This window comes from Cervus elaphus, chromosome 19 (genome assembly GCF_910594005.1).
Source record: "Cervus elaphus chromosome 19, mCerEla1.1, whole genome shotgun sequence".
NCBI lineage: Eukaryota > Metazoa > Chordata > Mammalia > Artiodactyla > Cervidae > Cervus > Cervus elaphus.
Window position 1 is genome coordinate 43,801,104 of NC_057833.1, and position 15,559 is coordinate 43,816,662.

Here is a 15,559-nt window from a genome sequence, read left to right on the forward strand (position 1 = left end):
AAAGGCGGAAATCTGTGGCTGTGGTTTTCAGGGGTAGTTCTTCTGAAATATGTAATTTCCTTAGGGCAGAACAGGAATTATATACATACACAAGATTCAGTGAGTGCACTGTCTCAGTGCATAAATTACTATCTTGAGAGTGAGGTTATCAACTGCTTTCAAATATGCCAGGGTTCATAATGTAGCTACTGAGGCTGCCTAATTTTAACAGTTTTAGATATAAGAGAGATGTTTGACAGCCTGAGGCCCAACACCCTCATTTTGAAGGTTTGGAAATTAAGTCAAAGAGAAGAGATGACTTTCCCAAAGGAATACTGTGGCCGAAATGCAAATTAAACTCAAATATCTCAGCCCCTAATCCAAAGCTCATTTCATCAATTCTCCAGTTATCTGAGGAATCTGACACATTAGGTACTACACAGTTTTGTTAAATACAAACAAAAACACAGTCTATTCTGAAAGGTTTTTTCTCCACAATAAGTCAGAGAAGATTCCCAAATTCCCAGAAGCGTCCCAGACAAATTCAAGAATTCAGCTTTTCCACTGTGCTTGAAAGAGAAGTAATAGCATAAAGGAAAAATGTCTTACTTCTTGAATTAAAGGTAAAATTCACAAGATTATCCTCTAGAAGTAGACACTAGAAAAAGAGACTTTATATCACAGGAAGAGTTGCTAGTTCTTTCTCAACAAAGCATGATCTTTAACATTATAAATTATAAAACTTGCATAGTAACACTGACACACTGGGTCAGAAAATATAAAATGACTTCAACCTGTAATTTCTCGCCCTAAAATACGGCCACTTCATTACCTCTCAATGCCAGTTTCTCTGTGTGTGCGAACACACACAGACACACACATGCACAAACACCAAGGTACTTACTGAGCTGTAGAGATAGCCTTCACCATTCATGGCCACATAGAGGCTGGCCTTCACCCCTTGGATGGCCACCACACGCAGGCCCACAGGGATTAGATTGAAGAGGGCTAGAGGGCAAAAAGAGAGGAAAAGATCAATGACCTTTTGATATATCATCTTGCTTCTTAAAATGACTCTTTTGAGGATTAAAACCTATGAACCGATATTAGTTGGGGGGGGGGCTCTAAGAATGAGGAGAACTGGCTTCTTGTTTCTGCAGCATGACTAATTATTAACCCTCTGTGACTTCAGGTAAATCAGATAAACTCATCTGTAATAAAGGGATTAGATTAGAAGGACTCCAAGCACCCCTCATGGATCTGAGAGTCCAGGATCTCCACTCTATAAAATGAACATACACTCAAATAGTATAAGATGATCTTTTCTAACAAACAAATAATTTGAACCAAAAAATTCTTAACAGAAGAAAATACATTTCGAATTGTAATTAAAAATAAAATGTGATCTCCATAACATATGCCAGAGCTTCTTTTCCTTGTGGTCCTGAACATTATCTTAAACACACAAGATGAAAGCAAAAACCACTGGCTTATACTTAACTATGCTAGAAACAGAAGAAGAGTTCTCTTTATTTTTCAGTTTTTACATATAAATGTAGATAGATGGATCAATGATTGCAAGATAGCTTAAGCTCTGATGGACATATATATCAAATATATACAAATATGTCCATATTTATGCACAAAACCATTAAAAATCAACTTCATAAATTTAACTCAATATCCTAAGATAAAATTAGAATATGTTTGTAGTCTTTCAATATTTGTGCTGTCCACTACTGAAAATATTCAACAGTCTATTACTTGTCTACTTGGAGAAGGTACATAAATATCAGAAAGAAAATAAATAAGATAATCTAATTCCTTCAAAAGCGTACTTCTATAAATTATATATCCTTATATAGCACTATTTTAGTTAACACTGATAATTACAAAATGAGCATACACATAAAACATTATCTCTATCCTGAAAGAATTCATGTTACCTAAAGGAGGAAAGCAATCATATAGCTAGGCTGTATAGATGGCAACATGAATATGAACGAAATATTTATAACAACTAAATATTTATAACATAAGAGAATAGCCCTGTAGTTCACTTTAACATCCTGCCTTAGTTAGAAGTTCTTATCTATCTTTTCTGCTGATAAAATTCCCATCAGTTCTGGTCTCAGTTTTGAATATAAGATACACACACACACACACACACACACATATATATACATATATATATGTATATTTTCTGTGGTTCTCTCAAAATTGAATAGTAAGCCAGACATATACACATACACAAGACACAGACACACACACACACAAGACATAGACACATACACAGTATTTGGCTTTTAGTCAAATGTCCAACTGATAGTTGTAAAGGATCAAGCCTAAGACCACAAGTTTAATATAGCAGTATTCAATTCCTAGATGTTTGACATCAGACCAGTCTCTTTGCCTCTTTGAATCTTTTTCCTCATCTGTCATAAAGCTGAGACTAAATCTTAGCAGACGCTTAAGAATTAATTGTTACCGCAATTTGAATCTGTACTTGTTTTTGTTCCTCCCATGTTCTTACAATTGTCCTTATGTTACTGAAATGAGAAGTAGTGTAAGACCTTAAAGTCTAGATGGGGAGAGAAAGCTAAGGCATATGGAATAATCTGATACAGTGTATAATGTATTTCTATAATTAAATGTAATATATGCATTCTATATATATATATATTCTCTATGTACAGAAGTTCAGGGAAATGGAAGATCTGTGATCTGAAGTGTTCAAGAAATGTCTCACACAGAAGAGGAGACCCAAGTTGACACTTAAAGAAGGGACAGAAGTTGAGTAGGCGAAGATCAGAAACATTAGAGTAGGGCAGGAAGTAAGTTTCTGCAGGGTAGTGTATGTGTATAGGAAGGGACTAGCAGATTGGAGGATTTGATTCATACTGGAGAGGAATGGGCAAGAACACCATGGAGATAAAGTAGGGAGAAATACCTGAGAGTCTGTCACTTCTATCTTAGAGATCTAGATTTTACCAAATGGGCAATAAGTGTGTTGTATAAACATTAAAGCAGCAATACAGATTACAAAAAAGTGGGAGAGATTCATAGACAGAGTAGTTTCTAAACTCATCACTCAGGAGCTGTGTGCCTTGGAGCCATTTGTTTAATCTCTCCGCTTTAGTTTTCCTGTCTGTAAAATGGGCATAATAATCCTTAATGTGTAGAATTGACAGAAGAATCAAATGCACTATCACATCCTTGAAATAAACAGAGATGTGTTCTCTCTATTAAAGAGTTATTTGTCATTGACATATGATTCCTCTGCTTGTCAAATAACGTAACCATAAGGTCTGATATAAATTGACATATCACCTGAGCTATATCTACTCAGCTTACATTCAGAAGATCGCTTACCACTTTTAAAATAATACTTCATTTTTGTGCAACACAATTTTCCAAGTGTTGATGAATTCCTCATCGTATTTGACCCTCAACCATCAACACAATGAAGAACTTAGGACAGAATGATTAGCCTAATTTTTAGAAGAGCAAACAGGTTCAGAGAGGTAATCCTGGTGCAAATGCAACTGAACAAAGGTTTTCTGGCTCTCTAATGTGCTTGACTCATTGGAAAAGACCCTGATGCTGGGAGGGATTGGGGGCAGGAGGAGAAGGGGACGACAGAGGATGAGATGGCTGGATGGCATCACCGACTCGACGGACATGCGTAAACTCCGGGAGTTGGTGATGGACAGGGAGGCCTGGCGTGCTGCAATTCATGGGGTCGCAAAGAGTCAGACATGACTGAGCGACTGAACTGAACTGAATGTGGTTATCTGCCCCAAATATTGGAGAAGGCAATGGCACCCCACCAGTACTCTTGCCTGGAAAATCCCATGGATGGAGGAGCCTAGTAGGCTGCAGTCCGTGGGATCGCTAAGAGTCAGACACAACTGAGCGACTTCACTTTCACTTTTCACTTTCATGCATTGGAGAAGGAAATGGCAACCCACTCCAGTGTTCTTGCCTGGAGAATCCCAGGGACGGGGGAGCCTGGTGGGCTGCCGTCTATGGGGTCGCACAGAGTCGGACATGACTGAAGCAACTTAGCAGCAGCAGCAGCCCCAAATATCCTTTCTTCCTCCTTCTCTTTTAAGTTTAATTTCCCCTAACAGCCATTCTCACCTTCTTGAAAATAATAGATAATTTAGTTAAATTTCCATACATAGCCTGTGTCTAACTGTGGCAATGGATCAGTACTGACCAATGAGATGAAGACAGAAATGTCTTTGTACTCTTGAATATCCTTTTCTTCAAGACAACTGCCCTTTGCCCTCTTCTACCATTTTCCCTCTTGCTGTTTGGATGGGGATGAGGTTAGGGTTATTGGACTACCTCAGGCCATGAAAACAAGGGCTGCCCCTTGAGAGGGTGATGACAAGTGAACTGTAAAGAGTTGGGCCCCTGAGGACTTTGTAGAGGAATGGCACCAGTCCAGCTTTCAATTACCTAGGTCTGGCTCTTATGGGAGAAAAATAAGTCCTTGTTACTTTAGTCTGTGCAACCTACTTTAGTTACTTTAGTCTGAGCCAAACCTACTTCTAACTGATAGACATCGGGAGCAAAAGTGGAGTCAACACATGAGGTATGAACTACATTTACACACTGTAAGTAAATGCAACCACTGGAAAATAACAAGTTCAATGATGATACTTATGAAAAAGAGTAGTGAAATCCAAAATTGTCCATAATGTCTTTCTAAAGTAAAAATTTCCCAAGACAAATGCGAAGAACGTTGGTTCATTTAGCTAAAACAGGATTAAAAAAGCAACTATAAAGCTTTTCCTATCTGAGGAGACTGAGAAAACTGCTAAAGCAAGACAGAGACAAAAACGAGAAACTTGTGTGAAAGTTTTATATGAACCATAAGGTGATAATGGCTTTTAGATGGTACGCTTTGGGAGATTTAGCAAGTTCATTAAAAACAAAGTCAGTAAACAATCTGGAATGAGAGTTTTTAGTGGTAAAAGCTAAAAGCTATTCTCTTTGGGAGGGTCTGCATCTGCCTCTTAAAACCTTGAAGAATGGCAAATGACTTACTCTGATCTATTATTTATCTTCCACACAGCACTCTGGCTCCAGCCCTTTGTTACTTAGTGACAATCCCTCTTATATCTCCAGTCTTCCTTTCCATTCTCAAAGAGCAACTGGGCCACACCGTTCTTCCAAGTCCCTTCTTTCTACTCAGGCCACTTCCCTGCTGTCAGTTCTCTGCTTGATTCCTCAAGTGACTATTCACCATCTACAGGATGGATCCAAAGCCTTTAGTCTGACCTCAATGCCCTTTACCACCTGACTGTAAACCACACTTCCAGTTTATCACCTGCAACTCGTTCCATTCACCATAAGCAGTTTCACAGAGCTTTTTGCCATGTCCTAAGTTTCCCCTTGATCTTAATTAAACTAGATTCTATTTATGGTTCTCTTGCCCTCTCTTTTTGGAAGATATGTTTTTAGAAACCCTATCTTCCCTATTTAACTGGACCATAAGTCTTATCCAAACCCTTGAGAGATAAGTTTCCTTTTCCATAATTATTTATTTCATGGGCATATCTCTGCAATGGTTTTTGGAACACAGTAATAGAGTTATTTGCTTACACATCTGTCTCCTTCCTTAAGGACTCTTGAGGGTAAGTCTATGCAATGTCTATCCCAGTTCTATGTACTTACCTTATTTACAGTAAATATTATTAATTATAATAATATATTATAAGACATTATTATAGAAAAGACATTATTTCTAGGAATGTATAAAGAAAAGTTGATTTTTAAGATGAAAAGGAAATTAAAAACTTAAAACATCTCAGCTCAATATTCAAGGTTATTTATATATAACCTATATTTCTGCTCTACTGCACTACTCATTCTAATATTTATTTACTGTTTCTAGTAATTTGATCTTCTTCCTCCTTTCTTGTAACTTCATGTTTTTCCTTACTTCACTGCCTGTGTTTGCAATGTCATTTACCCAATATCTTCACATGGAAACTCCTGCCAGGCTTGAAATGATACACCAAATACCAAGTGCTTTCTCTCACTTCTCAGCTCCCCTAATCCTAGATCTAGACTATATTTATCACAATTTTTATTTTCCTTAAAAATATCTTTTTCCCAACCACAACTAGTTTATAAGCTCTCCAAAATAAGCATCATATCTAGATCACACTTGTACGATATGGAGAAAGAGAGAACTGGAGAGGAAGAAAGAGAGACAGACATAGAGAGAGAGAGAGAGAGAGAGAGAATACCGAGGGTGGGATGTTTCGAGAGAACAGCATGTATATTATCTATAGTGAAACAGATCACCAGCCCAGGCTGGATGCATGAGACAAGTGCTCGGGCCTGGTGCACCGGGAAGACCCAGAGGAATCGGGTGGAGAGGGAGGTGGGAGGGGGGATCGGGATGGGGAATACATGTAACTCCATGGCTGATTCATGTCAATCTATGACAAAAACCACTGCAATGTTGTGAAGTAATTAGCCTCCAACTAATAAAAATAAACGAAAAAAAAAAAAAAAGAGAGAGAGAATAAGCAGGATGGTACATAATCTGCTTATATTCGGGATATCAGTAAACATTCAGTGAACAAAGACTACAATTATAAGCGAAAGCATTTTCTCAACCTTGTTCTTTCCAAAATGAGTATTTCATCCTAAATCTTACATAAATCTGACTCATATTTTGAAAAAAGAAGTCACAGAGTTGGTGATCATGAGATCCATAACAAACTCAATCACTGAACCACATGGAAAAAGGTAAGGAAAAGAGGTAATAAAGGGAAATAATAGTTTATTCAACAAATGGTGTTAGGCAAATTAAATATCCACATGCAAAAGAATGAAATTGGGCCCTTATTTCATATCATACTCAAAAATCAACTCAAAATGGATTGTAGATCTAAACATAAACCTAAAACTGGAAAATTCATAGAGGAAAAGCTTCTTGACACTGATCTTGGAAGTGATTTCTTGGATATGACACCAGGAGCACAGGCAACACAAACAAAAATAAACAAGACTACATCAAAGGTAAATCTTCTGCACAACAAAGGAAACAATCAACAGAATGAAAAGGCAATCTAAAAAATGGAAGAAAATATCTGTAAACCATAATCTGATAAGGAATTAACATCCTAAATATATAAGTACAACCCAATAGCAAAAAAATAATAATAATAATAATACAAATAATATAATTAAAAAGGGCCAAAAGACTTAAACAGACATTTCTCCAAAGATGAAATACAAATGATGAGTACATGATAAACACTCAACATCACTAATTATCAGGGAAATGCAAACCAAAACTACAATGGGATATCACCTCATACCTGTTAGAATGACTACTATTTAAAAAGAAAAAAGGATAACAGATGTTACCAAGGATGCAGATAAACTAGAAACTTCAGGCACTGCTGTTAGGAACGTAAAGTGTTAGCTGCTCAGTCATGTTGAACTCTTTGAGACCCCGTGGATTGTAGCCCACCAGGCTCCTCTGTCCATGGATTTCCCAGGCAAGAATACTGTGGTGGGTTTGCCATTTCCTCCTCCAGGGGATCTTGCCAACACAGGGATTGAACCTGTGACTCCTGCATTGCAGGCAGATTCTTCACTGTTTGAGTCAGCAGGGAAGCATACATATGTTCAAACTCATCAAATTGGATACATTAGACATTAGGTATTTTGGGGATGTCAATTATACTTCATAAGGTTTTTTTTTTAATGTAATGAAGGAAATGATAGATGAACTGCAGTAAAACACCCAGTTCTCCATCTTTCCCTATAACTATGTGCTTTGCCATATAAATTTGCAATCTTCTGAAAGGATATTTTGCCCTACCTCTTGATACTGGGATGAGCCCTGTGAACTTGTTTTGGCCAACAGAATGTTAGCCAATGCAAGCAGACTCCTGAAAAAGAGCTCAAGTTGGCTTGTTTATGCACTTCCTCTCTGCCGTGGCATTGAAAAGAACATGCACAGACTAACCACTGGTCCCAGGAAAAGGATGTAAGACATCTAAAGAATAACAAAGTGGTCTCAGTTATCTATCCAAGGCCATTCTAGATTAACAGAATGATAGATAGCTGACTCCTACATATGTAAGCCAGACAAGATCAGTAGAGCTGCTTAGTTGACCACCCCAGACACATGAAGACATAAATACTTGCCGATACATTAAAATGGGGCTATGTGATTGTTGGGTACATAGCACCACTGTAGTAACATATAAAATGAATAGCAAGTTATCTACTGGAGGACCAGGATAGTGGATTTGAAATGTCCAAAATCTTATAACAACAATTTTTCAAGTTTGATAACAATCCTCAATAGGTATTTAAATGAGCAATTATGAGCTATGAAGCTAAGTAAACTTTTATAAATTAAAAAATAGTAATAAAATACCAATGTTGATTACTCATGCTACAGTAAAGATTGAATTATTTTTCTACAGATAATCTATTATAAAAACTGTTACATGAAAATATGTTCAAAGATTATATTAAAAAAAATAACAGAAATGTATAGCCTTGTATGGGCTTCCCTGGTGGCTCAGACAGAAAAGAATTTGCCTGCAATGCAAGAGACTCGGATTTGATCCCTGGGTCAGGAAGGTCCCCTGGAAAAGGGAATGGCAACCCACTCCAGTATTCTTGCCTGGAAAATCCCATGAACAGAGGAGCCTAGTGGGCTGCATGGCATCTCGAAGAGTCGGACACAACTGAGTGACTAACGAACACTTTCACTTTTCACTATAGATCTGTATACATCAAATAATTAAAATATTTTATTACTTCCTTGGATTTTATAATTTTGTGATAGGTTTCATCTCTCTAAAATTTAATCTTTTATTGATTTATTTTCTCACTCTACTCATTTTTGTACCTAAATTACATTTCCCTATGTTATATATATATTTTTTTTTCAAAGGTTATGCCCCAAATTATATAAGCTTTAAGGACCTATAAAACTTAAGTCAGTCTCAGGTTGAAATTTAAGTGTAACTAATGAGAAGGGAAAAACTGAAAAGATTTTATTCCTTGAATACCTACTTTTTTTCAGGCTAGTATTTTGATATGCAAAATGTCATTTAAAAAATAAACTAAACTGACTACTTGGCTTTATTTCAGGATTTAAACAGTCCTAACTTGAGTGGCATGCGGGTACAAAGTATCAATAAAGAAATGAAGGGAATGAAAAGTGCCACCCAAAATTTGGAGTAAGATTCTACAGCCTTGGTTACCAAAACTCTCATACAACTTCTTGTAAATATCTCTAATCAAAAGTTACTTATTCTTTTCATTAAAATTTATTGAGCACTTAGGATAGGTCACATGGCATGCTTAGGCTAGGAAAACAGTGACATACATATCCCACAGATGTGGTCCCCGAGGAATACACCTTCATCTGTAAATCTCTCTGATGCTCCCACTATTCTGTGGGCAAGCTGAAGGCACAGGAAACAGTTATTATTATCCTCATTGCCTAGCAACGACATCTTAGAAGCATCTTGGTCTTAGAAGCCACTATTCAATATTTGCCAAATAAATGAATGAATCAGCAGTGGTTTCTCTTTAAGCTTGCTTATTCACAGCTTTTCTAGGTCATATTTCCATAATTAAGCATGTAAGAAAAAATAAAATATAATACTTACCACACATGGAGTGTATTCAAATATGGAATCTACAGGGAAAGCCAGAAAACCTGCATGGTAACGAAGTTTGAGAGGGTAGGAGCATTGGATGCACAGGGCTGACATGTGTGTGTGTGGGGTGATGCAGGTTTTGCAGAAAAGGAAGAGGAAGGGAAGATTTTGGGGAACCTATTACAAACAAGATACTGGACACCTTGTAAGATTATATTGAACTGGGGAAAAAGTACTTTTTAAGTGCTACATTATTATTATTATTTTAAAGATTTTCGAACAACTCTGTTGGCTAGGTCCTTTTCTTTTTCTTTTACTTTAAAAAAATTTATTGAAGTATAGTTGACATATAGTATTATGTAAGTTATAGGTAAACAATAGAGTGATTCATAATTTTTAAAGGTTATATTCCATTTATAGTTACTACAGAATACTGGCTATGTTCCTTGTGTAGTGCAATAAGTCCTTATAGCTGGTTTGTCTTATACTTAATAGTTTGTACTTCTTAATCCCCCTACTACTATCTTGCCCCTCCCCTCTTCTATCTCCCCACTGCTAACCATTAGTTTGTTCTCTATATCTGTGAGTCTGTTGGTTTCTGTTGTTGTTGTTATATTCACTGTTTTCATTTTTTAGATTCTATATATAAGCAATATCATACAGTATTTGTCTGTCTACTATGTGAAATAAAATGTGTGTTACGTGCTTATTCAATTTAACTTCCACCTATTATCTACACGAGTTATCTCAGTGACAAAACGGTGACAAGCTAAAACATATTGGAAAGCACTTCAGGTGACAAAGAATACACAAAAAAGAAAGAGAAGAGGAAGAGAAAAAGGGAAGGAGACAGGGAAGGCAAAGTTCATTTACAAATTCTTTGCAACAGATAAATCCAGTGTCCTTCCAAGTAACTTCTAAGGACAGGCTCTTATGGCTTGGAAAAATGAACAGATTTAAAAGAGTATATTTGTATTTTGAAATACTAGGTTGAATTTGCAAAGATGCAGAGAAAAAGATGCATTTTCTGACTCACTAAAAGCCCAAGTAAATTTATAGTAGAAGATACTGAGATAGAACAAAGATATATGGGTGCACAAAAATAATCTGTGCACTCTCAATATCAAATTGTCTTAAAAATTCAATACCATTTCTCACACTTCAAAATGTTCTCAAAAAGCTGTTTGTTAGAATGTAAGTAATATTATACCTGACAAAATCTTAACCTAAAATTAAGCTAGTATCAGGTTATTTTTCCCTCTAATTCCACAGTCTGTTATAACAACACTTGCAATTATAATATTTGTGATAATTTTTGTAGGTCACTTGATTGGTTTTCTGTTAGTCCTGATATTAATATATATTTCTGGTATTTATCATTTAACTACATAGTACCACTGAGTAAATGAACATGAATTTCAGCAAACTCTGAGAGATAATGGAGGACAGAGGATCCTGGTGTGCTACAGTCCATGGAGTTGCAAAGAGTCGGACAAGACTTAGCAACTGAACAACAAAGGTCAATTTTGCCCCTTCCCCTTTCCAATAGAAAAATGCTATTATTGAATAGTCGTCGGCAAACTAGGAGACAGTATGAGCTCTTAAGTCCTCCAACACAAAAGCAGTTATATAAAGTATAATGGAGTATTCACTCAGACAAATGAATTATTCTCTCATCTTAATTTCATAGCATTCCACACACAACATTTATCACATTGCTTAATCATATTTATGTCTTTGCCTGAGCCTCACTGCAAACTAGGGATTCTTCAAAAGTATGAAACTATGGGGCTTTTTTTCATCCAAAGTACATTGCATAGAAGAAGCTGAAATGATTGTGGTCATTGAATTTAACCTCAAAAACAACATTTCTTACAGAAATTAAGGGAAAGATGTAATTGTCTTAACTTCTTTATCATTAAGTCAAGAAAACAAGACTGAAATGAGGACTCAGCTTCAGTCCAGAAGACACAGCTTAGGTCACGAGCCCTAGTTCTAATATTTGACAGTTCTGACATTGATTCAAAGGAATAGGACCTCCCTGAAATTTCATATCTGCTCTGAATATTTCACTGATTTACTATGCAGATCAATTACGATAACAATTTTCATAAAAACTTGTTAAACTATAAAAGCAAAATACCAAGTATTATTGGTATCAGTGGGGGTAGTGTTATCTAACCTCCAAATCTAGAGCTTTCACAATGGGGATGGGGTGGTGGACGCCTGGGTCATCACTGCCTTATAATTTAAACTTCTTAAAATATCATGGAAGGAAAAAATATATTTCATTTTATATGTTTAAGATCCAGTAAGAAAAAATAACTATATATTTAAAATAAAACATAAAAATAATGTAAAAATCAACATACTTTCACCTATGTTGATTCAGTGCTTTCAATATAAAGTCTTATTTTATAAACAACTGATCAATTAATTCAATTGCATGACTTATTTTCCCCACTGAATTTACTGACTTATGGAACTGATTAGTTGTGTGGGACTTGGAGACTTAAAATTTTTCTTCCAAGCATTGCATGCTATGCTGTCACTTCAGTCCTGTCTGACTCTTTGTGACCCCATGGACTATAGCCAGCCAGGCTCCTCTGTCCATGGGGATTCTCCAGGCCAGAATACTGGAGTAGGTTGCCATGCCCTCCTCTAGGGTATCTTCCCAACCAAGGGATCAAACTCACATCTCTTATATCTCCTGCATTGGTAGGCAGGTTCTTTACCACTAGCACCACCTGGGAAGCCCAAACATTGGCTAATAGCAAACCACTATGGATTTTCAACTTAGTGAAAATTAACATGATGACCCCCTTCTTTGACAACAGCTGGTGGAAATATTTGCCATAGCTCAGGTAGAAACGCTGCCACTGGCTTCTAATCCTGATATTATCATATAACCTTTCCTGTGTTACTTCAAAGATGTTCAAAAACTTGCATAATTAACAAATCAATTCAATCTGACTTTTTTTTCCCTTAAGGTGAAAAATGAAGCATATCACTACTGATAATGAAAGCAAATGTCTGTCATCATTCATCTGCTGTAGCCTATTTGTCTTGTACAGAAGATTTATCTCACAATCTATTTGAAAAATTCAGTGAACAGAACAGGTGTCAGTCCATAAGATCAATGGGCAAAAACACGCTCAAAGAAATCTCTGCATATTTTGAAGGCTTTAGATTTGTATCTTCCACAAATCTGCCATCAAACACTATGTTGCCAAAATTGACACCATGGTCTATTAGGTTTATTCATGAATTCATCACCTGTATTCTAGGCACTACAGTAGTCTAAAAGACAGGCAGAATACCTGTCATGATGATAATGAAAATCTAAAACAGAAAAAAAAATTCTACACGTGTACTCTGCCTCCATCTTTACACATGAGGGCACTGAATTTAGCTCAAAAATATGGTTTTGCCAAGGTCGTGAAGTCAGCCAAGGAAGAGCTACAGTGTGCACTCAGCTGCTTGGGGCTATAAAGCTACATAATATTGTTTCTCTTAAGAAATAGAAAAGAAATTCTGTAGATGGTTGGGTGGCATCACTGACTCAATGGACATGAGTTTGAAAAACTCCAGGAAATAGTGAAGGACAGGGAAGTCTGGTGTGCTGCACTGCATGTGGTTTCAAGTAGGATACGAGCGACTGAGCGACTGAATAACAATATAACCACAACCTAAAGAGCTATAAAGAAAGTGAGGGGGAAAATGAAATTATAATAAATAAATTTAGAAGGCTCAAGAGAATTTTTTCAGCCAAACAGAAATGTCCCACCCAGAAAATACAAAAACTTGAGTTCTTAGTTAAAATTACACACAGACAATACAAGTTAACTTGCATAAGATGATTTAGATATGTTCAACCAAAGCTTTGCATTTCATTATCATTAATTACCAAAACAAGAAAGCACTTTTGAAAATTTATGCACATAATATTGATGAGTAATTATATTCAAAGAGTGGAAACCCAGCGAAAAAGCCACAAAGGAAACAATCATGACTCCACTTAATTTTTGTTGACATTTACACACAAATGTTCTATGTACTGATCTCAATAAATACATATGTAATACATGTACAGTCATCCTAAAAATATTAAGTGGATCTAGAGAAATAAATGCAGTAAGATATTTTTAGAAATGTAGGAGAAAAATGTAAAAAATAAGAAGATTCTTTCATTAACTTAAAATCTCTCCTTCAGTCCATCATCACTATAATCCCACTGCATTTTGCTCTATTGCAATGCTCAGGAACTTTCACTGGTCTCCCATGTTATAAAATATAAGCTCTAAACTCCCTTATGTGTCAGTTAAGGCATTGTAAAATATGGTGCCTTTGACACTTCCTCATAATCTCTTTGCTTCATCCAAATTAGTTTTCGTTCAGTCGCTAACTCGTGTCTGACTTTGCAACACCATGAACTGCAGCATGCCACACTCCTCTGTCCTCTGCTAACTCCCTGTGTTTGCTCAAATTCATGCTCATTGAGTTAGCGATGCTATCTAACCATGTCGTCCTCTGCCGCCCCCTTCTCCTTTTCCCGTCAATCTTTCCCAGCATCAGGGTCTTTTTCAATGAGTCAACTCTAATTCATCCAAATTAGTCAGTTCATGTCTCTCCAATGTGGCAGGAACTTTCTCCACTAGGTGATTCTGTGTTTCCTTACCTGAAATGCAGTTCTCCTAATTTTAGCTTGAATATTTTGGTCCCATTCTTCAAGATTCAGTTTGAAATCTGCTTTCTCTGAGCACGACAGCTTTGGGGAGTGACTGCCATCTCTGGGCTTCCCCGGTGGCTCAGATAGTAAAGAGTCTGCCTGCAGTGAGGAAGACCCCGGTTCAATTCCTGGGTCCGGAAGATCGCCCAGAGAAGGAAATGGCAACCCACTCCAGTACTCTTGCCTGGAAAATCCCATGGATGGAGGAGCTTAGCAGGATGCCGTCCATGGGGTCGCAAAGAGTCCGACATGACTGAACGACTTCACGTTACCCATCTCTGGAATCTGGTGATTGTTCTAAATCACTTGGCAGCACTGGTGCTACCTTGCAATATTAAATTTTGTTTTACATACAAGCCTCCTCTAATATCCTTGGAGCATCTAGAAAGGAGATATTACACTGCAGTCACCTCTATAATCCAGCAACTAGAACCCAGTTGGCCCTCAAGTTGTTGGAGTTAATGAATGAAAATGAAGCAGGTACCTGGCAGGCATATATGACACTCTAGTCATTTCACTATAGTTGCCTGAAGCTACGTCTTAAGAAGTTCTTTGAGGCTCGGCCGCAATAAATGTTTTGAGAATTTATTGATATCTGTTGCAGAAGACCCAGGAGGACCTATTTATTGGTCAATCTCCATCTTGAGGGCCTCCTTTTACAATAAAATATCACGGAAAATTCCATAAAAGGACAGCGATGATTTGCACTGTACTTTAAAACAAATATCTTATTTTATAACTTTGTCTCAACGATGTTTGCTGCATTATTACAACCTTCTAAGGAGTTGTTGTTTTAATTCTGATGCCCTGGCCACACCCATGGCAACTAAATAAAACTCTTCAGTTGGAATTTTCAGTATTAAACCTAGGTATCGATATTTTTTAAACTCTCCAGATGATTCCAACGTGCAGCACTGTTAAAAAGCAATTTCATATTCAATAGGTCTGAAGTGGTTCTAATAAGCTCCCCAGTGATGCTCAGATCAGTTCAGTCACTCATTTGTGTCCGACTCTTTGCAACCCCATGGACTGCAGCCCAACAGGCTTTCCTATTCATCACCAACTCCGAGAGTTTGCTCAGACTCATGTCCATTGACTCGGTGATGCCATCCAACCATCTCATCCTCTGTCATTCCCTTCTCCTCCTGCCTTCAATCCTTTCAAGCATCAGGGTCTTTTCCAATGAGTC

The 15,559-nt window shown here is 37.0% G+C and overlaps 1 protein-coding gene across 6 annotated transcripts in view; it reads right to left on the minus strand.

Annotated features, from left to right (window-relative positions):
- FGF12 (fibroblast growth factor 12) overlaps positions 1–15,559 on the minus strand; it is a 585,576-nt gene that overhangs the window by 190,355 nt on the left and 379,662 nt on the right. For all 6 annotated transcript variants that reach the window (XM_043874199.1, XM_043874197.1, XM_043874196.1 and 3 more), the window contains one exon: positions 884–987. In XM_043874199.1, coding sequence (XP_043730134.1) covers positions 884–987 — 104 coding nt within the window. The remainder of the gene's footprint in view (positions 1–883; positions 988–15,559) is intronic.